Here is a 23670-nt window from a genome sequence, read left to right as displayed (position 1 = left end):
TCTCTTAATTTCAAGAGAGAAAGAGTAAAATTAGTTAAGAAGAATCAGGCCAACCTAGGTGCAGTAAGGTAAAAGCAGACCAATGCAGGCTGGTGCTCGCAAGCAAATATGCAGCTTTAGAACAGGAAGATGAAGATAACATAGATACAATGAATGAAACCCTAACAGATCTGATTTCAGAAGCAGCTGAAGCGGGAGGTAAGGCCCCAAGGCAAACAGTAGGTAAGCTCTCCCAAGAAACAAAGGACCTAATAAAGAAACGACAGAGCATGAAAATGTCAAAGTCAAGACATCAGATAGAATTCGCTGAATTGTCAAAACTGATCAACAAGAAGAAAGAGATATGCAAAATTATAACGTGGAAAAGATTCAGGAAGCCGTAAAATATGGACGCAACATAAAATCAGACACAAGAAAACTTGGCATAGGACAAGGCAAGATGTATGCACTGAAAGATAAGCATGGAAATATCATCAGCAATTTCGATGACATAGTAAAAGCAGCGGAAGAATTCCATACTGACCTGTACAGTGCCCAAACTAGCCAAGCTACTTTCATTCGAAATAGTGATGAACCGGATACAGAGGCTCCTTCTATAACCAGCGATGAAGTTAGAAGGGCCTTGAAACACAGGACCAGGGGAAAAGCTGCTGGAGAAGATGGAATAACGGTAGATTTAATCAAAGATGGAGGAGATATCATGCTTGAAAAGCTTGCGGCCCTTTATACGCTGTGCCTGACGACTTCAAGTGTACCAGATAGCTGGAAGAATGCCAACATTATGCTAATTCATAAGAAGCGAGTCGTTAAAAGAACTGACGAAATATAGGCCCATTAGCTTGCTTTCAGTATTGTATAAAATATTCCCCAAGATAATTTCCAATTAAATCAGGGCAACACTTGACTTCGATCAACCAAGAAAGCCGGCTGGCTTCAGGATGGGATATTCTACGATGGATCATATTCATGTCATCAATCAGGTAATCGAGAAATCTACGGAATACAATCAACCTCTGTATATGATCATCATACCGTATTGGTGAAGCAGCGCACAGCGTGTAAAATATGTTGCCTATATTTGACGCCCGAGTGTGTGCGTATATATGTTTTGTAAAAGTGCTGTTAATCTGGCCTTGCACATCTTTCACGTAGGAGGGTATATAAAGATGAAATGTTCGTTCTAAAATAAAATAGTTGCGAGTGCAGCGATTGTCGTGTATTCTTGTGTTTTTCCACTTTGTCCTTGTCAGTGCGCTGCTTCACCAATACGGTATGATGATTAATCACCAACTCGCCCAACTTTCCACATTGCCCTCTTTATGACTTTAATTGATTATGAAAAGGCGTTTGATTCAGTAGAGATACCAGCAGTCGCAGAGTCATTGCGTAATCAAAGAGTACAGGAAGTATACGTGAATATCTTTGCAAATATCTACAAAGATTCCACAGCTACCTTGCTTCTCCACAAGAAAAGTAGAAAGTTGCGCATCAAGAAAAGGCTCAGGAAGGGAGACACAACCTCTCCAATGGTATTCACTGCATGGTTAGAAGAAGAATTCAAGCACTTAGACTGGGAAAGCTTAGGAGTGAGAAGCAACAGCGAGTATATCAGCAACCTTCGGTTTGCATGCGACATTGTCTGCGAATTGCCACAAATGATTGCGGACCTTAACCGAGAAAGTGTAAGAGTGGGGTTGAAGAATATTGTGCAGAAGACAAAGTTAATGTTCAATCGCCTGGCAAGCGAACACTTTTCAAGGCAAGCAAGCAAGCAAGCAAGCAAGCAAGCAAGCAAGCGAACAAGAATTCAGGATCGCCAGTCAGCCTCTAGAGTCTTTAAAGGAGCACGTTTATCTAGGTCAATTACTCACAGGGGACCTTGATCGAGAGAAGAAAATTTACAAAAAATAAAATTGGGTTGGAGTGCATACGCCAGACATTGCCATATTCTTACTGGGAGCTTACCTATGTTGTTGAAAAGAAAAGTGTTCAATCATTGCATTCTACCGGTGCTAACATATGGGGCAGAAACTTGGAGGTTAACAAAGAAGCTCGAGAACAAGTTAAATACTGCACAAGGAGCGATGCAACGAAAAATGTTAGACCTAACGTTAAGAGACAGGAGGAGAGTGGTGTGGATCAGAGAACAAACGGGGATAGCCGATATTCTAGTTGACATTAAGCGGAAGAAATGGAGCTGGGCAGGCCATGTAATGCGTAGGTTGGATAACCGGTGGACCATTAGGGTTACAGAATGGATACCAAGAGAAGGGAATCGCAGTCGAGGACGGACGAAAACCAGATGGGGTGATGAAGTTAGGAAATTTGCAGGCGCAAGTTTGAATACGCTAGCGCCAGACAGGGGTAATTGGAGATCGCAGGGAGAGGCCTTCGTCCTGCAGTGGACATAAAATATAGGCTGATGATGATGATGATGATGACTTATGTCTTTGATTTAATTTAATTTTGTTGCCTTTTCTATCCCTGTTCTTTCAGATTTTCTGTTTTTGTTGTTTTCTGTTCTTTGTGTAACACAAGTTCACCAATACTAAGGCATATAGCTGTTCTGGGGAACGTTCACCAATAAATAAACGAAATGAATAAAATGAATAAAATGGGTGCCAATAAATAATAATCATCATCATTAGCATCGTAGCGGGCCACTTGTCTTGCGATGTGAGAGGCGCTCCGCGTAGCGTCTATGTGTGCGCCTTTTGCATTGCTGTTGCATATTATTACACCGGGTGGTACGCCCTGTAGCAGTTGCATAGGTAGCGGTACAAGGTAGACAGACAAGTTTTGAGGTAAAAAAAGAAGATTATGGAGCTGTATAAATATTGCTGTAACGAAAAAAAAAAAGATTAGGGTAGCTTGCACTGGAGGCGCAATGCTAAAGAGACAGCGGAGCTGATGGGCACCTAGCTAGTCCTGGCTTTTGGGTAGGCTGAGCACTACCAAGTCATTCCCAGCATATTCCGGAATTGATTGATTATTGATTGATTATCCATTAGCTACCGATTGGCTATCGCAAGGTATTGGTCACGTATTTGGGCTAGACTAAGCACTGCCACGTCATCTCCAGGATTTTCTGGAATTTATTGATTATTGATCGATTGGCTATCGATTGACTACATATGACTGACTAAGCTTAAGTAGTCCCAATCATGCTTAGCTAGACTTATCCAGGCTCAGCTTCGCTACATCACTGGGGTATGCGTTATTGCGCTCGGACCCGTTCTGCACTGCCGCTAGGATCGGCCCATATTTTCTGTTAACGCCAGACAGATTACGTTCGGCGTTAACAGCTCCGCTGTTACAAACATATATGGCATACCTGATGAAACAAAGCAAGCTAGGGGACTGGTTATCACTGTCCCGTTTTAAAGAGAATGCCATTAAATCATTATCATCACCATTATTATATTCATCATTATCATCGTGTCGCACGTGCCATTTGACACGCGATGTGACATGCTCGCCGGGTTGCGTCGTACGCACGGAGTAAGATAAACAGGAGCGCCGACTCCGCCGCCGCGCAACGCATTCTCTCGGGACAAACCGTGCAACGCAAATTATACATCGCGTAGCGCCATCTGTCGAGGCGCGTGGAAAATACTCAACATCTTGCTTCCATGTGCGCATGCGCTGAGTGGCGGAGACCGGCGGCGACGGCAGCGACGGCGGCGCAGAACGGGCAGCGCGGCACCCGCAGAGCGTGTCGTCTGCTACAAACGTGGACGCTCGGCCGTCTCAATTTGACAGCAATCAAACAGAAAAAATATATGCGCACAAATAACAAAAGCGCAAATAAACACGCGGTAGCGCTTTTATGCACGCATACGAAACATTTTTAGATGTCTTTAGAGGAAACAGACGATAAATGATGCTGTACAAAAAGACACAACAGAAGTACTTGTTTTTAACTCCTCTACGTCTGCGCGGAAGCGAAGGTGCGAAATTTTCGTCTTCCTCGCTTTGATTACCATGTCTGCAGTATGTTTATTCATGCCTGACGGAACAAGGTATCTTGATACTTTTGCGTGAAGAGACTGAGCAACAGGACAGTATTTTGTTCCCGGCTGTAAATCTGGTTATGGCAAAGGACGCGAGAAGTTTTCGCTCTTCGCTTCGCCATCTGATCTTCAACTACTGCACCAGTGGCGTCAAAAAATTCCTGAAAGTAAGCGAGCGCTTAAAGCAATGGACAAAATATGTGCGCGACACTTCGAGAAGCAGCTTATTTTTGATAGTTACTTCAGCAAAGACAAAGGCGATGATGCAAAGAAAGTGCCTCAACTTCGAAGCGGAGCAGTTCCTTCAATTTGTTTAGGGAAACCTGGCGTAGCTCAATGATGCTGAATGCCAGGAGGAACCAGAAGACGCCAATGCGGAAGGACGGGAGGAGCTCAATTTAAATTTCTCTACAACTACCCACAGTGCAGGTGCCTTTTCTTGTCCAGAGACATGCCGTAATTATTGAGTGAGAGAAAGGGAAAGAAAGACAAGGAGGTTAGCCAGTGTAAATGCCGGCTGGCTACCCTGTAAATTCTCAGCCTTGCCTTCGAGATGATTCCCCCAGTTATGCAGACACATAATCAGAGCTTCTCTTGTGAAATAATGAGCAGGAAACACTGGCAGGAATTCCTAATTATTATGTTTAATGAGAATGTGGCGATTCTGCTCGCAAGAGAACCGGGCGACACGAAAAGCACCGCGAGAAACAAAGAAGCAAGCGAAGCATCTTAGCACTTGATGCGTGCTCAGGTAAAAAAGAGTGATAAACGTCGATCAGCTTTTCCATAAAAACTTCTTTTCATTGTTGTCTGTCATTGCTTGAGACCACCCGAACTGCCGTTATATCGCCTTATCATTTGCTATAGCTTTTCTTTCCGTCTTAGTTTCCGTAATTTGGTTATTTTTTGTTCCTGTGCCTTGTAAAGTTCCATGTAGGCCACCTGACAAATGCCCTGCATTTGGCCTGTATAAAATAAATTAATAAAATGATACATGACTTGTTTCTCCTGCTAACGTTACTCCGTGAACCGAAAGAGCTATGCGCGCTACAGGCGTCAGGGCGTGCGCGGAGCAGGCGACAAGCAGGTGCCGCGAGAGAGTCCCCGAGCCTTTGCTCCTCTCGGCTGCAGAGTTTTTCTTCATTCGTAGCGCCGTCTGGCGAACACGCTGAGAAGCAGGAGCCGGCGTTGCAGAATGTGTCCCTTCCAGACAAGCGGAGTCGGCGCTCCTGTCTTATCTTACTCCGTGGTCGTACGTACAAACTTTGGTTCGCAGTTCCGTTACATTAGACTAGGTGTCCCGACATGTAGCAATTTTATATAGCATTTGCATGCTGAATGTAGCTGGACCTGGTTATCTCAAGCAGGTTAGGTGACTAGTTGTCACCACCCCGTTTCGAAGGGGATGCCAATAAACCATCATCATCATCATCGTCAACAGCAACGTACCGTGCGACGGGTCAAGGAATGTGGCAGGTGCGCCACATAGTTTGGATACTCTTCGGTGCACGTATTAGCGCCTCCTCGCAAGATACAAACGGCTGCTGAAGGAGCGAATCGTAGAGCTACGCGCGCGGCTGCAACCAGGCAATATCAGGCTCAGCAGACCGCTGTGCAGAGAGCAGCACAAACCGCAGCTCGTCGTTGACGCCGGGCGGACAGTTCAGATCCTTCTCGTGAAAACGACGCGTAATGACTTCACCGCGAAGACCCTGAAATGCGTGGTGCCGAAAATGGAGCTCCTATGGAGCCGGTACTCAACCTCACACTCTGACTGTGCTGTGTGGGCCGCGCAGGCTTGTGTCTTTTCAAGAGCAGCTTGTTATAATTCACAGATTTCGGTGGTGTTCATGTACGCACAAAATTATCATCACTAGCATTGGCTCGAGTGTCGTCTCCTTCCGCAACTGGCTCGTTGGCACCCTCGGTTAGCGCCCGTGCTCGTGCTCGGCACGCGCTAGTGCCACTGCTCCCGCGATCGTCGTCTGCGTCCACAGCTGGCTGCGTTGCCGCTAATCATTCCAGCGTAGAATTGTCTTCTCTTCTGTGGTCTTAATGGGGAGGCCGTGTTTACGGGGGTATGAGCCATTTCTTAAGGGGGTGTGAGCCATGTATTGTCTTAGGTAACGGACAGATTGAATTTTGAAGCAATTTCATGGAAATCCATCCAGAACGAACGCGCTCGGGAAAGGGCTCGTCGTCGACGGGCTGATTCTAACGTGAGGGCTTCCGAAGCCCAGGCGAAACGTCAGCGAAGAGCCGCGGACCCCGAGTTGCAGGAGCGCGATGTTGAGACGAAACGTCAGCGGTGTCTTGACCTCGAGGAACCCAGTGGTACACGCCTCGGCAACGCAAGCGCCAACTTCTCTGGTGCGGCGGCCAGGTTTCAACGCGATTTTATGAACCGGAACTTCAGAGCCAGCTGCAGTGCGTCTGCCCGGTTGTGGTTCGAGCACAACGTGGTGCTCGTCAGTGCAATTCTTTCTGATGAACACAGAAGAGACATACGACAAGCTTCGCTTACCCCCATTTCCTCGACACGGAAGGGCTACTGATTTTCTTTTTAGATGCGGAGCATCTTATTGCGGCGGCCTGTCCCGCGGCGTCGTTGGCGTCGGCGTCGGCGTCCGTCCGCACCTCTCCTCATTCTCTCCACGCCAGCAGTGCGATAACGCCTCTCTCCTCCCCTCCCCCTCTCCACGCCATCTGTTCGATAACGCGCTTCTCCCTCCGTGTCTTCATCCGCCACCTGTGCGATAGCGCGCGCATGCGCGCCTCTCTCTCTCCTCCTCCTCTCCGCGCCAGCTACTTATATAAACCCGGTGCATGCGCCGCTGCCTCAGTTGCTGATTGGGTTTAGTCACGCTGCGCAGTCCGATGCGCTGAATGGACGCCAACTAATCTGTCAACGAACTGTCTGGCACATCTTCAAACAGCAGCAGCCAGTTCATTAAAAGAACCGCGAGCCCCTCTGAAGACAAGGCTGCGCAGAGAAGAGCTCGCGACGCAGAACGTAAACGTCGGTGACGCGCAGCGGATCCAGATTCAGTTCGCCAACGCGAAGCCGCTTCGAAACGTCAGCGTCGAGCAGCGGATTCCACACTTCGAAAACGCGAAGCCGCTTCGAAACGTCAACGTCGAGCAGCGGATCCTGAGCTTCGAGAACGGGAAGCCGCGTTGGTTCGTGAACGTCGAGCAGCAGAACCTGAGGTTCGGGACCGTGAAGTTCAACGTAAACGTACGAAGCGAGCGGCGGAACCCGACCTTCGAGAACGGGAAGCCGCGTTGGTTCGTGAACGTCGAGCAGCAGAACCTGAGGTTCGGGACCGTGAAGTTCAACGTAAACGTACGAAGCGAGCGGCGGAACCCGACCTTCGAGAACGTGAAGCCGCGTTGGTTCGTGAACCTCGAGCAGCGGATCCTGAGCTTCGGCAACGTGAAGCAGCGTCGGTTCGAGAACGTCGAGCAGCAGCATGGCGTTCACGCGATGTGATGGTGACCAACGCAAGTTAACACGTAATAAAAGCGTAATAACACCAAGTTAACAACGCTAATAACACCGTAATAACAACGTAATTAACGCCGTTATAACGACCGCGATGCTCCGCATCAGCCCATGGTTCCCCTCGGGAAGATGGTGTAATTTTTTCTAACAGCGAAGTTGTTTAAGCCAGCCGTAATTTGTGGTTCGTGTCAAGAAACTAAGAAGTAAAAGAAACTTTCATGCCGAGGTGGGATTCGAGCCCGCATACCCCCAGTCCCAAGGCGAGCGTCGTAACCACGAGGCTATACAGCCACGCTTGCAGATCATCCATTTATGCGAACCACCTGCCGATGAGTACATCGATTGAGAAATTATTGGCGCTGGGGTTACACAACACCCTCAGCGAACTCACAGAAGCCCTTTACGTCTCACAACAAAAGAAATTTGCGCGGACTCACACGGGCCGGCAGGTCCTACAAAGCTTGGGCTTCAAAGCCACAACACTACGAACCCAAGAAACCTGCACGATACCTCGTCACGTCCAGAAAAGGTAGCACATTGCCCCAATACCACGCAACATGGACCCTAACCTACACTCCGGAAGGAGGAAAGCGAGGGCCCAGTACATAGAGAAAACATTTAGGTTCCATACCACGGCCCGTTTTACGGACGCCGCTATGTACGGGATGAAGAATACGGGCGTAGTGACATTGGTCTGTGACCGCCGAGGCCCCGTCACCTCCAGTGCATCGACCCACCCCTGCACGATCACGGAAGCCGAAGAGCTGGCTATCGCGTTAGCCATCAGCGAAGGCCAACACGCAAACAAACCACTGACGATCCTCACAGATTCCCAGCAGGCCTGCCGCAACTTCCTACAGGGAAGAATCGCAAGACCTGCGGCACAAGTCGTAGCCCGAATACTCAAGGAGGACACTGACGACAACACCACCAAAACCATCATTGGGATACCGGGCCACGCTGCCATCACGGGTAACCTGTATGCCGACAGAGCCGCTCGAGAATTTGTACATAACCGAGCACTCATCACGCCGACTGCAGATGACCTTGACTCAGTTGACCCCGAGTATTCAACAATCCTGAACTACCACAGAGGGAGTCGCTTGCGATATCCCCCACCCCATCGGAAACTAAAGACGGAGGATGCCGCTGCCTGGCGTGGGATCCAGACAGGCACTTACCCGAACACATATTTCATCGCATGCACCAGGGACGAATGGCCGCGGTGTGAGGCCACGCCAACCCTATACCACATTACGTGGGAGTGCACGCTACACAACATAGAACACCCCGACACGAACACCACTAGGGAGCAATGGGAGGCACTGCTGTCCAGCTCGGCCCTCGACGACCAGCTCAAGCTGATCCAGAGAACAGAGAAGATGGCAAGAGTCAGCGGAGCCCATGGACCCGACCATTAGCAATGCCCCTTCGGGGCAAGATAAAAGTCTTCGACAAAATATTTCTACAACATCAGACAAACTCTTTCTAGTACAGTTTATCTATCTATCTATGCGAACCATATGATTGCGTTCGAGCGTCGTCGTCTTCGTCGACAGATGGCGCGTTCGCATACTCGTGCTCTGCGAGAGAGATTATGGTTGTGAAGAGGAAGAGGCGCTATTTTCTGCAGCCCTTTAGGGAGCACGACTGAGTGCCTTGTGGAAGGCGCGGGGAATGTAAACAAGAAAGAAAAATTAAAGAAAACAGAGAGAGAAGGTCGAGGTGATTTCACTACCCTTGACTGTCAGGGGTAGCCAAGCGGTGCATTCACAATTTGCACGACAGCCCCGTGTCCTCCAGGAATGTGAGAAGGTGCCCGAAGGCGGAGTCGCGGTGCCGACCGGGAAAGAGCAGCTGCGATTATGAGTCCGTAGAGAGTCCTAGGCAAGGTGAAGAGGTTTTGCGCGCTATGTGAGCGACATAGAGAGAGACGCATTCACGGAGCGGGTCTGCTGGAATGCGTTGTCGGCATTGCAACGCGGTGTCGGTGTTGCCAACGTTACTAGACTAGCTTCAGTTGTAAAACTCTCCGCGCGTGCGCTTACCGCCGTTGTTGCCACTCCTTGGGCTACCGCCAGATGGCGGCGCCGTTCTATCGCGCCTCACTGCAGACGCCTCGCTGCAGCCTTGAGCTAGTGCGGACGGGCAGCTTGCGCGGGTTTCACGCTCGCAGGCGTTCGAATTAGCAATGAGATATATCGGGCTAGTTGGTTCATACTGAAAGAAGGGTAAACTGCACGATAGGAAGAAACGCATACGACGAAGCGCAGAAGCTGCGTTTTTAAGTGTCGTGTGTTTCTTCCTGCCGCCTAAACCTTTCACACTGTTTACTTTTCCCATACAGCAGCTTGGCACGCTTTCTCACTGCTTTTACTTGCTTAACACTTTGGTCTGGGGCAGTTATACGCCACCTAGCGAGACCAAACTTGGTATCCACAAAAATAACAGCACAACTTCCTTGTAAACCAATGAATTTTTATTAAAGAAAACGAAGTAAAAAACTGTATGCCCCTATATATAGCTAAGACTTAAACTGTCACAAGGGACATAATCTAAGCAAATGATTTGGGCCTACGTGGAAACCAATTCCACCTACAGCAGCTTGGCACGTTTCCTTGCTGTCTTTACTTCAAGACTGGATCCCCGCCGCTGCTCCAGGAACCTTGCCTAAGAATGCATTTTTATGCAAGGTTCCCGCAAGGTATGCGCGTATGCATGCGCGTGACTAAATAAAAATTAGCGTAGCTTGCACAAGTGGCGCAAGGCTAAAGAAACAGCGGAGCTGATCGGCACCTAGCTGGTCCTGGCCTTACGGGTTATGCTTTTCCGGAATTTCTTGATTATTGATCGATTATCGATTAGCAATTGATAGGCTATGGCAAACTATTGGCCACGTATTTGGGCTAGGCTAAGCACTAGCAAGTCATCCCTAGCATTTCCCGCAATTTATTGATTATTGATCGATTATTGATTAGCTCTTGATTGGCTATCGCAAGGTATATTGGTCACGTATTTGGGCTAGACTAAGCACTACCAAGTCATACCCAGCATTTTCCGGAATTTATTGTTTATAGATCGATTATGGATTACCTATTGATTGGCGAGGTGATATGATAACTGATATATTGGATATGACGGCAAGGTGGTTCGAGGCGCAGCTGTGCGCAGTGACGTCATCGCTAGGCGAGTTTTTGCAACAATACGCGGGGAAGCTAAAAGCTTGAACAGCTCCGCTGTTAAAATTTTCATGATGCATGCACTCATTTCCCGAAAGCGCAAGGGGCACCCAACACGACTCAGCGTATTCTCTGACAGCTCTTCTAAGATGGCCCAGAGCAGGTCACCAAACATCTCTCTTCGTTTGCGTTTTTTCCCCGGTTCGTTCGACAGATACGAGGGAAGGTTCGGAACAGTTTCGGCACCGCACCCTCAGCAAGTGTCCACTTGTCTCGTGGCACCTCAACCGTCTGTTCATTTATAATATGCAAGTAACACTTTAAGATGTCCTGCTCATGAAAGTGTAAATCACACACCATGGATTTCGCAAAGAGTTCCCGATCGGCACGAGGAATCGCTCCGTTTAACGCCGAGCGAAGTGTCGCATTGCTGGGAGCACACAAGAAATGGCGCGGCGAACTGTCGACATCGTTCGATAGCCGCTTGTCAGTAACGCAGCACGTGCGCATCGTCTGCTAATATCCTTAACAAACGCGGCGAAGGCTACAGTTTCGCGGATGACATGCTTCCTGAAATCCGCCGTCAACAATCGACCCCAGAATGCACCAATGCTGCACCGCGTGTTCCGTTCGGCCAGTTCGCGTAGCCGGCTAGTGGGGAAGTGAAGCTGGGAAGTGAAGCCTTCATGGCAGCACCATGAAAGCGCGGGCGGGTGGTGGTTCCGTGCAACGCCGCCGAGTTTTACAACTGAAGCTAGTCTAGTAACGTTGGGTGTTGCAAGCTGCGCTATGCAACGCGCAGTGACGGCCGTAAGTCAGACGCGCGAAAAGAAATGATCATCAGCATGAGTAATAAGATAAAAGTTCGCGCCCACTTCCGGAAAATGCTGGGCTACGATCGCCCAACTTCGCTGATTCAAGCGTTGCGCGGCCGAGTGCAAGGATAAGCGTTTTTTGTTGTTGTTGTTTCCATCCTTTCCATCGAATATACCGACCAATTTTCCTTTCTTTCTTTTTGAGGACGCCTGGTTGTTTATTTGCACTTTAAGCGTTCAGAGCCCTTCTACTACTGTGAAGAAGGAAGCCAGCGAAGCTGTGACTATGGTGGGTCTGCTGGAGTGAATATTTCTGTAGTGAATTTATATATTATCATTATTGATTATATTGAGCGTCTTCGGCATGTTCGTGAAAGAGCAAGGACACCGGCGTCTTCTTTCCGCCCTGCGCGATGGTAAAGTAGTGCGTTTGCTGCGCCAAGTGCGCCCCATCGTCATAGACTAGCGTACGAGCCACAGCGCTCATAGCCGCGGCACGCTGCACGGCAGCTTCAGGATCCTGTGAGATCTCTTCCGCTCCTGCTCTCGGCGGCTCACACCCACATATCCAACGCCGGTATATGAGCCCGACAGGATTTGTTTCCTTACATTCCTTCTTTCTTTTTCTCTTTTTTCTTTCTCTCTTTATTTCCTTCCTTCCTTCTTTCATGATTTCTTGTCCCTGACTCGTACCCGTATATCTAATGCGGGTATGCGCCACAGGTGATGGTATTATCATTGCCGTAACTGACCAGCATGTGATGCTATAGATATCATCACCTATCAGTCATGGTAGTCGTCCGTTCTGACACCTGTGCTAAGGGACAACTGGCGGGAAACCGCCACGCACACGGAGCCGAAATGTTGCTGCTGATTTTTTTAGATGCGAAGCAGCTTATGGTCGGGGCTATGTCAGTCCCTCCCTCCATCCGCCGTGCGGCGTCCACACCCGCACTGCGCATCCTCCTCCCCATCCTCTCCTTGTATGTATATATATAGTATATGTACGCCAAGCTCCGGCTGCCGGAAGACGGAACCGGAAGCCGGCTTCCGTTTCCGCTTCCACTTCCGGTTCCGCTTCCACTTCCGGTTTCGCTTCCGGTTACGGAAGCCAGCTTCCGGAGAACGCTTCCGGCGTTTTGCCCGAATGATCCCCCGGTGCTTCGCCCACTCATCATCATTCACTTCGTCCTCTCATTCTCCTGCCGCAACGCCGCGATGACTGCCACGGACAGCGCCAGCGTCCACGCCAGTGTCAGCGCCGTGGACAGCGCCGCGGAGAAGAGGGCTCGAGCCGCTGCCACGAAACGGCAGCGGCGACAGGCCGATCTGAAAACTAATGGGAACTCGAGTCGACCCCATGGCTGCTTCGCATACTACTCAGGGTTCCCCTACGGGAAGATGGTGTAATTTTTTTTCTACACGCGGGCACGATCCTGGGGGAACTAGCCCTTAACAGCTTCGCTGTAAAACCCTGTGCTTAGTTGGCAATTTTCGTCACCTCTTCCTCGATTCCGTGACCACGCTTTTGAAATACAGAAATTTCTGAACTTTAGCAGCTCATTTATTATTATCTGTGTTTCTTAATTTTTCTTCAAAACTACTATTACTTTTTACTTCTCTGAAATATAAACAGGCTCAATCCATGACACTCCACACTGCCTCATTTGTGGCATTTCAATGTCGGTTACAAAGCCGATCGACCCATCGACAGTTGATAAACTTCCAACCTCGAGAACATCTACAGCTGTAAGTACTCAGGGTTGGTGACGCCACTTGGTGGCGCGGGACACCAAACTGCATTGCAGTAACCAACGATGTTCTTTTTGGCTGCCTGTTTAAAGCGTGGGCAGTGACATAAAGGCCGGCGCTCATGGAGCGAATATCGGGCGTCAAAGCTGTGAGCCTGGCCCAGCGGCGAAAAAGTTGACGCCGCCCGCCGATCTCTCCTGCCCAAGAAGAGAGAAAAAAAAAAAGAAAGCTCAGGAGATGCCCAGTCCGCGCGCTAGGAGAGAAGTGTAGAGAAAGGTACGAAAGTCACAACTGGAATACGTGTTTGTTCTCGTGAACTGCAGATGGGCAAGCCATAGGTCGATGTGTCGTGATGTACGTAAAGTGAAATGCCGGTCATCGCCTGTGCCCTCTTGTATATAGTGAGAATGCGCAGATTTATTTTCTTGAAAGCGTAAGACGGATGGGGATAGACCCGAGCTTATACCCAACTGATGCTTGTAAAGCGCGCGGACACAGGGAAACGCTGCGACACATGCTCTCGGAATGTGCCGGCAACAACGGTAAAGAAACCGCCGCCGTTCGTGACGCGCCCATAACGGCAAGCGTTACCAGGAAGCGTCGAGCTCGCTCACCCCGCCGTCGCCCCACCTGCGGGCGCTGCCGGGGACCTTCAGCATCGGCGTCGCTGCCGCTGGGAGGCTTCCCTGAAAAGTTCGGAGCTGGAAGACCAGCTCTGGGCTGTGCGGCAAGCCTAAGATGCCGCCCGAGTCCAAGGACTTCGAGCCGACACCTGAGACCACTAAAACGAAACCGCCCCCTCTTTCAATAAAGTCCATTTTTTCTTCTTCACGAAAGCGGGCAGAGGTAGCGGGGACCGACCTCATCATTTAATCAGCGGAATTTACCATCATCTTCTTTCAACGCTAGAGCACAATACTCCGGTGACTTTCGCAACAGTGTCGTTATTGGATCCGTTGATAGGATACTATGGCGCCCCGTGTGCGCGCAGCCCGTCGGAGTTGCACGTGATTGCACCATGGTTGCACGCCGGAGGCGAGAAATGTAAACAAGAGAGGCGGAGTAAAGCTAACCTCCGGCGTTACGAAGGCTTCACAAAGAGTGACGTCAGTCCTTTCTTTGGCTTTTTTTCTTCCTACATGGTTTTAACAGATATTTTGATGGGGCGAACCACGCTGCTGGAAGCGGCGGGTAAGCGGCGAAGATGCAAGCCAATCAGGACGCAAGCCGATCGATACGGCCGCACAACATGCCGTTAAATTCATCCGAAGCAACCTTGTTTCACGACATGGCAACCCCAAGCTCTTGCTTACGGACCGCGTAAGTTCTTTTATGTCTCAATTATTCGAAGAATTCGAAGCTGCTCTAAGATCGTACGTAATAGAGCATGCCACTAGAGCGGTGAATCACCCGGTGTGCAACGGACTTGTTGAACTGGTTAAACAAAGAAGCTCGAGAACAAGTTAAGGACCGCACACAGAGGGATGGAACGGAATATGTTAGGCCTAACGTTAAGAGACAGGAAGAGAGCGGTGGGGATCAGAGAACAAACGGGAATAGCCGATATTCTAATTGACAATAGGCGGGAAAAGTGCTGGGCAGGCCATTAATGCGTGGGATGGATAAGAGGTGGATGATTAGGGTTACTGAATGAATACCAAGATAACGGAAGCTCAGTCGAGGACGGCAGAAAACTAGGTCGAGTGATGAAGTTAGGAAATTCGCAGGCGCAAGTTGGAATCAGCTAGCGCAAGACAGGGGTAATGGGAGATCGCAGGGAGAGGCCTTCGTCCTGCAGTGGACATAAATGTAGGCCGATGATGATGATGTTGATACGGATGTTATGACATCCTTGGGAACCTTTCACACAATACCTCGCACCGTTTTGTTTCCGATTCCCTGCTTACCCTCAACACAGCGAAGCAAGAAACCGATGCAGGCGAACCCATTTTCGCTCGTTTTTACCGAACACCATCAATTCCCCTCGATACTCAGCTTGGCATACAATGGAATCGTCCAGTTAACTCCTCACAAGTGATTGGAACACATCATTGACGCCAGAGCGTTGGATCAAGCAATCAATACGAATAACTCTATTCCGCCTCCATCGTATAAGCCCGGAGACCTTGTTCTTGTTCGACGTATAGTACGACTCCCTGGACGTGCTACAAAGTTTCTGCCGCGGTTCCGAGGCGCTTAGCACGCCATGTGTCGTTTGGTGCCAGTGACGTACCCCTGGAAGACTTGCCCAAAATTTGACCGCCCGGTATGCACCCAGTTTTTCCTGAAAACGTGTCGCACCTCAAACGCTACGTCCACTGACGCACTTGCTGCCATCCTCATCCAGTGGCGTATCTTCCCTGCTCCTAAGGCTTTGTCTACCAAACTGACTTTAGCGCTCTTTACTCTTCTGTGTCCTTTTCTCTACATTTTGCGCACTACGCAACACCGCCATTATGAACCACGACCAACTCGCCCATGCTTCTACCATGACTTCCCCCGCCGCCCAGCTTCATAAAGACACGTGATACACGCTGGCATAGGAAAGCCCATTTTTCTTTCCTGCGCAAAGTTCAGCACAACGTTCGCACTTGTGTTCTCATGAAGCAGTTCGCTTAATGTAAATCAGACCAGCCATTACGCAGTTGCCTTGTTGCCAACTTTTCATGCCATGGGGGACACGCAAGTACGCGCCGAATGGAACCACGGTATGAAGCAGACCAAGCAGGGGACGATTATTTTGGACAGTAGACTCCAAGTCGCCGCGGCATTGTAAGCGGGTTTTCCCCATGGGCTCGCTCAGTTTCCCCACCTGCCATCTCTCCCTGATGATCGTGGTTGCCACCACGAGGAATTGGACCAATAAACCGATGGGACATGTAAGTATTCGACCCACGGTTGGTATCCCAGGAGGTCAAAATTATTTCAGAGCGCTCCACTGCGGCATCAATCATAGTCGTATTTTTCTTTTGGCGCGTTACACTCCTAAATGAGTAAACTGCTTCAATATTCTTTCTTATATTATTCGCGCAAAATGTTCAAGGACAACAGGCTGCGCTGTCTTATAATCTTCTTTCTAATGTGTATCGTTTGAACATTGAAAAGTCTGCAATGTAACTTGAATAATGAGGCACACTATGGGTTCTTATTGGCTCGTTTAGTGGCGTTTTCTTAACGCAATCAAGCGTAAGTATGTACTCATGAACATATTTTGTATCTCACCTTTCGAGGCGCGGGGTCTAACCCACATCACAGGTCCATCGGTGCCTTCTGAGAGCGTGGCCGTCATGAAATTCTTCTTCTTTTGGGGCGACCAGCTAAATGTCAAGTAGAAGATTATCAAAGGATTTGAAAGTCGAACACTGCTACAAGTTTTATATGTACAGAGCGTAAAAAAGAAGGGAACGACAGAACATTTTTACGAACGTCCATTCATATATATTCTCACACGTCCATTGTTTTGCTTTATCCCGTTGACTATTTTACAAGAAAAATCAACATTATCAAGCTGTCGTTCGGTGGAAATCGCACCTACTGTTTTCTACAGTTCATGAATCTTGTCGCCGATTCTTATGGTGAATGTTCAGTCGCCTAGACTAGATTGCAAGCTAGTTCTGCGCGCCTTTGAAAGCCGTGAGCTCCTAGCTTTTCCTTTTCATGAAAAAGCGGACATGAGCCCGGCCACTGCACTTGCCATTCCATGTACGTACATTTGCAATTTTGGAAGCCATGTATTGATGATTGCTGATCGGTTGCGAATAGAGAACAAATGTGTGGGTGGCAAGTTTGGCTTGCATGCTGCTCTGGCCCTCATCAGGGAGCGCGCTGCAGTTACAAGCCAATCGCTTTTCTTGGTTGCGAGATCAAAGGCTTACAGTACTTTTCGAAAATTGAGAAGCTTTAGTTCAGAATTTTCTGATGGTCCAGCCACGCATTCGCAGGTTGAATTATTCTTGCTCACGACAGTAACTAGTGTTTATCTTTAATCAGAGCATTGTTAAACAAGGTGACACAGAGGATCCGAATTTAGCATGACATATCGCGATGATTGCCTTTTGGCAATCGCCGCAAGAACGCAATCTCACAAACGAATCCTAAAATCTCCTATAAATAGTAGCTTTTTCACCGAGGATCCTATTTATAAGAATTTTAGGCCATAGATGAAAGGAGACGTGTATAAATATACAAATAAGACTTGAGGATTTTGGATTGTCTTTCGTTTGGTTGAGTAGTATAAATCAACAGAACTTCAGCGCAGCTGTTAGCTGAAACGCCACAATTGAATGGTTTTCTCAGCATCATTAGATTATGAAGACTTTTCTTGGTTTGTCTTTGCCGATTGCGAGTTTTCTGAGTGAAACTAGTCTCAGTGTCATTACCCGCCTGCTTATTTACCTAACGTTACTCTGACGCTTAGCAAATACCCAGAAATATTTGCTAAATTGTCGTTAAACTTTCAATCTATGTCCAAAATACTTTACCATAAGTGTACCATAAGTGCATCACGTCAGAGTCTCTGAAAGAACCGCGTTATTTCTGTGTACTTTCGCCAGTATAGTCACGTGCAGTATAAATGCGACGCTCTCGATTGTGAAAAGGCCTAGGACTCTCGTGAAGATTTTCTCACAGCTCTAATTCCAGCGTCTAGCTTCTTTTTATAATTAAATAACGTGGAAGTACTATGTGTGACTGTGGGATGAAATGATGAAAAAGAATTGGTGATACTCAGTGTTAAATAATAGCTTGTTATGGGGTGCAACTCCGGTGTCAGGCACTTCACACACAACTGTTCACAATAATTTCATTGCCTGCGAAAATTGTTCTACTACACTTGCTGCGCTTGTCTGCTGTACTAGGCGGCTATAATTCCATTCAGCATAGAAAATCTCTCACGTACATTGGCAGCACAGCGTTGTCGGCAGTTTATACATATTTTCTACGAAGTTCTATCCTGGCAACCTCTTTTGATTGTCGCTTTTCTAAAGCCACTTACCTTGGATCTCCCTTCGTGTAGTATTCATCGAAGTCGTAAACATTATGCCTTAATAAGATTTTCCCATAATAAAAACACGACACAGCCTCTACTGCGTAATTGTGCATCTTCATCCAAATCTTTTGGCTCGTGTCTAAAGCCTAGAAAAAGAGAGACACCAGTACTTTTTGGCAGTCCATAACCGTGGTTATGTGGAGCTGAGACACCAAAAATATTGACATGTGAGACAATCGTGTCTCAAAGAAGCAGTTATTTATAGCATGGACGAACAAACGAATCGCGGTGCGATATGAATTAAAAATGGTCAACGGTTATTCGCGGCGAAAACTAGTTACTCTGAGAACGTGGTTACGCAGTTTGCAAATTATATTTAATTGGGAAAATTGCTAATACACGACTTTGACCAGGTTGCGCTAGTCCGCAACGACACTGCTGCAAGCAAAATGCTAAAGGAGATGAGGAGCACACTCGGCGTGGTAATTTATTTATTTATTTTATTTATTGATACTGTCAGCCCATATGACGGGCTATTACAGGAGTGGATTTAACATGCATAAACAGAGAAGTGCATTAGTGCACTTGACCAATGCACAAAAAAGAAAAAAAAAATGAAGCAGGACTGCTGATATGAAACACATTAACAATATAATTACAGAGCACATTTTGCCTTATTATATATATCACAATATTAGTACAAAACATCAGGGTACATCAGGGTACAGAAGGCAATGTATTGCTTCCAAGACTGCATTAACTGATTTTATTTGAACAATTGAGTCGGGCAAAGAGTTCCACTGCTGAATTGCCCTGGGGAAAAAAAAAACTATATTTGAGGCAGTCATTGTGCACTGTGGGAGGAGGTATATACATACTGTGTCTGTGCCGTGATGTTTCCTGTGTCTTGATTTGGAAGTACTTGTCGTATCTTATTTTGACATGGTTATGAATGACTTGGAACAGGAATATAAGCCTTTCAAACTCGGTACGTTTTTGTAGAGGTGGGAGCTGGACCTTCTCTAGTTTTAGACAGCTACTTTGGGTGTAGGGATCCCATACTAGTTTTGCGTACTCAATTATGGGTCTTAGCAAGGTTTTGTAAGCTGAAATTTTAATTTCAGGGGAGGGACAATGCAGGTTACGTCTCAGACCCCACAATACTTTGTTAGCTTTTGCACAAAGCTCATTTACGTGAAGATTCCAACGCAAGTCGGGTGTAAATATTAGACTTAGGTATTTATATTGTTTAACTCGAGCAAGTTCATGACCGTTGATACTGTATGAAAAATTTAGAATATTCTTTTTTCTGGAGATCGACATAAAAACCAATTTAGTTGGGTTAAGCTGCATTTGCCACCGATCGCACCAGTTCTTAATTTTCTGTAAGTTAAGATTAAGGTCGGCCTGATCACCTGGTGACTCTATTCTCTTGTACAAAATGCAGTCGTCGGAAACATTCTCATTTGGGTAGTGATGTCATTTGGCAGATCATTTATAAAAAGTAGGAATAAAAGGGGCCCTAAGACACTACCCTGGGGTACCCCAGATACCACGGGAGATAAACTAGATTGCTGATGTCCAAGTTGAACATATTGTTATCTATGTGCAAGGTAGGAAGTGAACCACCACGTAAGCGCAGAATTTTTGAAGGTAACACTGATTTTGAGTAAATGATTTTTTGTGTGACACCTTGTCAAAGGCCTTTGCAATGTCTAAGAATATTATATCAGTCTGGCCGTGTGCATTAATCGTGCTAGAAAGGTCATACGCCGAGGGATACGCCGAGTGACGTATAGAAAGGCGGGAATGCGAGAAATCGATACCCTAAGGCTCGTACAGGCCTTAGTGATTAGTCGAATCACATATGGCTTGCCCTACCAAATCCTGAACAGGGAAGAGGAGAGGCAGGCCAACACGATAATTCGAACAGCTTTCAAGGCGGCTCTGGGCCTGCCTAAATCTACCTCCACGGAGCGCATGCTAGCTTTGGGAGTACACAATACTTTCGACGAACTGAGGCAGGCCACTCTGATGCGACAGAGGGAGCGCCTCAGCTTCACAAAAACTGGTAGGGCAATATTGGCACGACTTAATATCCCAGCATACCCGATTTATCTCACCGAAGAGGCCGTACCTCTCCCTCCTTCGGTGAGATCCAAAATTACAGTAGCTCCAATTCACAAGAATATGCATCCCGAGTACAACAAGGAAAGGCGCAAAGCACGCGCACAACATATTCAATCGATGTACTCCAATAACGCTAGGTACAATACGTACTACACGGACGCAGCTGCGTATGCAGAGGCTACCGGGCAGCGCTACCAAAGGAGGTACGCCCTGGCAGTCGTGAACGCGATAAGCCAGCAGCAAATTACCGCGTCGACCACGGCGGGCTCCCCCACCTCGGCCGAAATGTTAGCAGTGGCGATCGCGCTCGCTCACGCGGAGCGTTCGGAAAGGGACTCAGTCGTGGTCACTGACTCCCGGAGACATGTTGCATGTTTCTTAAGGGGCACGTGACTGCGGCTAGCCTCGCGATAATCCCCAAATCGTTCAACCACCGCCATCGCCTACTCTGGTGCCCGGGACATTCGGGGGTACAGGTGAACGAACAGGCTAACGCTTTAGCTCGAGCGTCTACTAACCGAGCGATGGCGTCCTCTTCGAACCGCAACCCCTCACACTATCCCTCACAAAATCCCATCAATTTAAATGTAAAAGACATCCTTGCTCATCAGCGCGGAGTCCGCAGAAAATACCCACCGCCTCACCCACAACTTAGCGGGGAAGAGGCCGCCGATTGGCGCAAAATACAGACCGGGGTATTCCCCCATCTAAAACTGCTAAATGCCATGTATCCCACCCGCTATAGGGCCACATGCCCTTGGTGCGGTGGCATACCTACACTAATACATGTGACCTGGGAGTGTAGTAAGCACCCTCATAGGCCCACTAATAATATATCAATGGAGCAGTGGGAGGCACAGCTCGCCCGTTCCGACTTGGCAGGACAAAAGTCCTTAATTAGACAGGTCAGGCAGGCGGCAGAGGCCAGTGGGGCCCTGGACTGAGGGGCTCCGACCACCGCTATACTTGAAATATTTTCCAGCCAAATAAAGTTTCTATATATATATATATCAGTCTGGCCGTGGGCATTAATTGTGCTAGAAAGGTCATGTACAAGTTGAATAAGCTGAGTGATGGTGGACAATCCTTTGCGAAAGCCATGTTGATCTGGAAAAATTAATTTATGTTCATCTAAATAGGTGAGCAGATGCTTTGATAGAATGTGTTCTAGCATTTCAGAACAGGTGCTCGTGAGCGATGTCGGTCGATAGTTGCTGGTGTCGGAGGTTGGACCACCTTTATGTATGGGCACAATTTTTGCGCGCTTCCAGGCAGTGGGAAACGAGCCACTAGAAATGGATGATTGAAAAATTAGTGTTAAAAACTTGAATGTCCATTCCGCATATCTATAAAGGAATTCATTGGGGATTTCATGAGGCCCGGGACGTTTTTTTTTATGTTAACGTGAAGCAACAGATTGAAAACACCCTCTTCTGTAATCCCGCTATTCTGAATAGGAAGTCCCTCAGCACAATCATTGATGGTAAGCAAGATACCGTCATCGATGGTAAAGACTAAGGGAAGAAAGGAGGTGAATGCCTCCGCTTGATCCTGGCTACTTTTGTCTGTGTGCATGCTACACGACTTAGTCGTTGGATTCAAGTACCTCCAAAACTTGTCTGGGGCTTCCTTGAGAAATTGTTTCAGCGTTGAGTTATAAAATTTATCTTTAGATGTCTTTAGGTTATGACGGAGGTTTTTGCCTAAAATATGAATGTCGTGTTTCTGTTCAATACTAGGACTGAGGATGCAAGCCTTTTGCATACGTTTAAGCTTTTTTCTAGTGTGTAAGATCTCCCGAGTTACCCAGGGGTTTCTTTTTCCTGCACGTTTAGAACGCTGAGGAATGAAATGTTGTATGTAAAACGCTGTCATATGAAGGAAAAATTTCCACAGTTCGTCAGTAGTACCAGATGATCTGTACAACTCCAAAAAAGAATAATGTGACTGCTCCAGATGTTCCAGTGTTGCCAGGTCATTGGCGGCTTTAATGTTTGGAATCACAAGTTTCTCATTCTCGCGCATGATATTAACATACACATCTACGGACATAATAACCATTTTATGATTAGAGACACCTTCATCATTTTCACACATGTTAAGAAATGGGAAAAACCAACCAGATAAGAATATTAGATCAAGGATTAAGGAAGCAGTTGGACCCACACGCGTACAAGCTGATAAGACCTAAGGTAAATCATAACAGAAAGCGATCTCAAGTAGTTGTTCACAACTAGGGACTTCACGTTCCTCTACACAAAGTGTCGACCAATTAAGTCGAGGAAGGTTGAAGTCCCCTAATAAAATAATAGAGTCTTCGTGCTTTAGCTGTGCGTCCATAAAGCTCCCTAAGCTATTAAGCACATTCAATGGGGAGTTTGGTGGTCTATACATAGCACCAATGAATACTGTACGATTACTAAGTTTGGTTTTAATCCAAATAGCTTTGAAATTAGGGACATGCGGGAGAATACTGAAGAATATACAATCTTTCATTAGGCGGAAAATACCTCCTCCTCTCGTTTTGCGGTCTCACGATTTTGTAACCAGAAGGTGTTACTTCGACATCTAGTATGTCTTTCTTAAGCCATGTTTCGGTAAGTACCAGAATATCGGGATCATGTTCCAGTACTAGAGCCTCAATGTCCTTAACTTTACTTACAATGCTTCTGACATTTATGTTTATTATATTGAACTGTTAGAAGCACTGTGACGCCGCCAATCGTTGTTGCCGTGCCTGTCATCTCTTTCGGAAGGTGCCTTACATATGCACCTCAAATTAGTAGCTTCATTCCAAGCATATACCCCATAATTTATTTTCATCTTGTCAAACATAAGTATCACCTTGATCCCTCTTTTCCTCACCTGAGAACTAGAGTCCCATAGCCGTTTGCGGATCTCGACAGTTCGTTTAGAAAAGTCTTCATTAATGCCGATTTCCTTACCCCGGAGCTTAAAGCAGTTTCGCAAGATTGTAGTTTTATCTCGAAAATCTGAGAGTCTCAAGATGATTTGCCGATCTTTACCATCCTGTCGCTTTCCTAAGCGGTGAATCCGCTCGACTGAATTTCTGCACTAGCTTGGAATTTTACCTACACGCCATCGTAGCTTAGCTTAGCGGCTTGTCGTTGCTGTGCTGTTATAGACAAGGTGCCTGGCCGCGACGGCCACATTTCCATGGGGCGAAATGCCAAAACGCACGTGTACCGTGCATTGTGCCCACGTTAAGGAACCCCATAACTGAACAAGTAATCAGCGCGATATAATAAACAGTTGTGAGTAGCGCTTG

General features: G+C 47.4%; 1 protein-coding gene across 2 annotated transcripts in view; it reads right to left on the bottom strand.

Moving 5' to 3' along the window:
* The window catches only part of LOC119432994 (uncharacterized), a 39729-nt gene that overhangs the window by 5683 nt on the left and 10376 nt on the right, over window positions 1-23670 (bottom strand). For both annotated transcript variants that reach the window (XM_037700135.2, XM_049659232.1), the window contains exons 2-3: window positions 18258-18397; window positions 16487-16581 (exon numbers count right to left, since the gene is read on the bottom strand). In XM_037700135.2, coding sequence (XP_037556063.1) covers window positions 16487-16581; window positions 18258-18397 — 235 coding nt within the window. The remainder of the gene's footprint in view (window positions 1-16486; window positions 16582-18257; window positions 18398-23670) is intronic.

The sequence above is a fragment of the Dermacentor silvarum genome, chromosome 11, assembly GCF_013339745.2.
Source record: "Dermacentor silvarum isolate Dsil-2018 chromosome 11, BIME_Dsil_1.4, whole genome shotgun sequence".
Taxonomy (NCBI): Eukaryota; Metazoa; Arthropoda; class Arachnida; order Ixodida; family Ixodidae; genus Dermacentor; species Dermacentor silvarum.
This window is presented reverse-complemented; position numbering and strand designations above follow the sequence as displayed.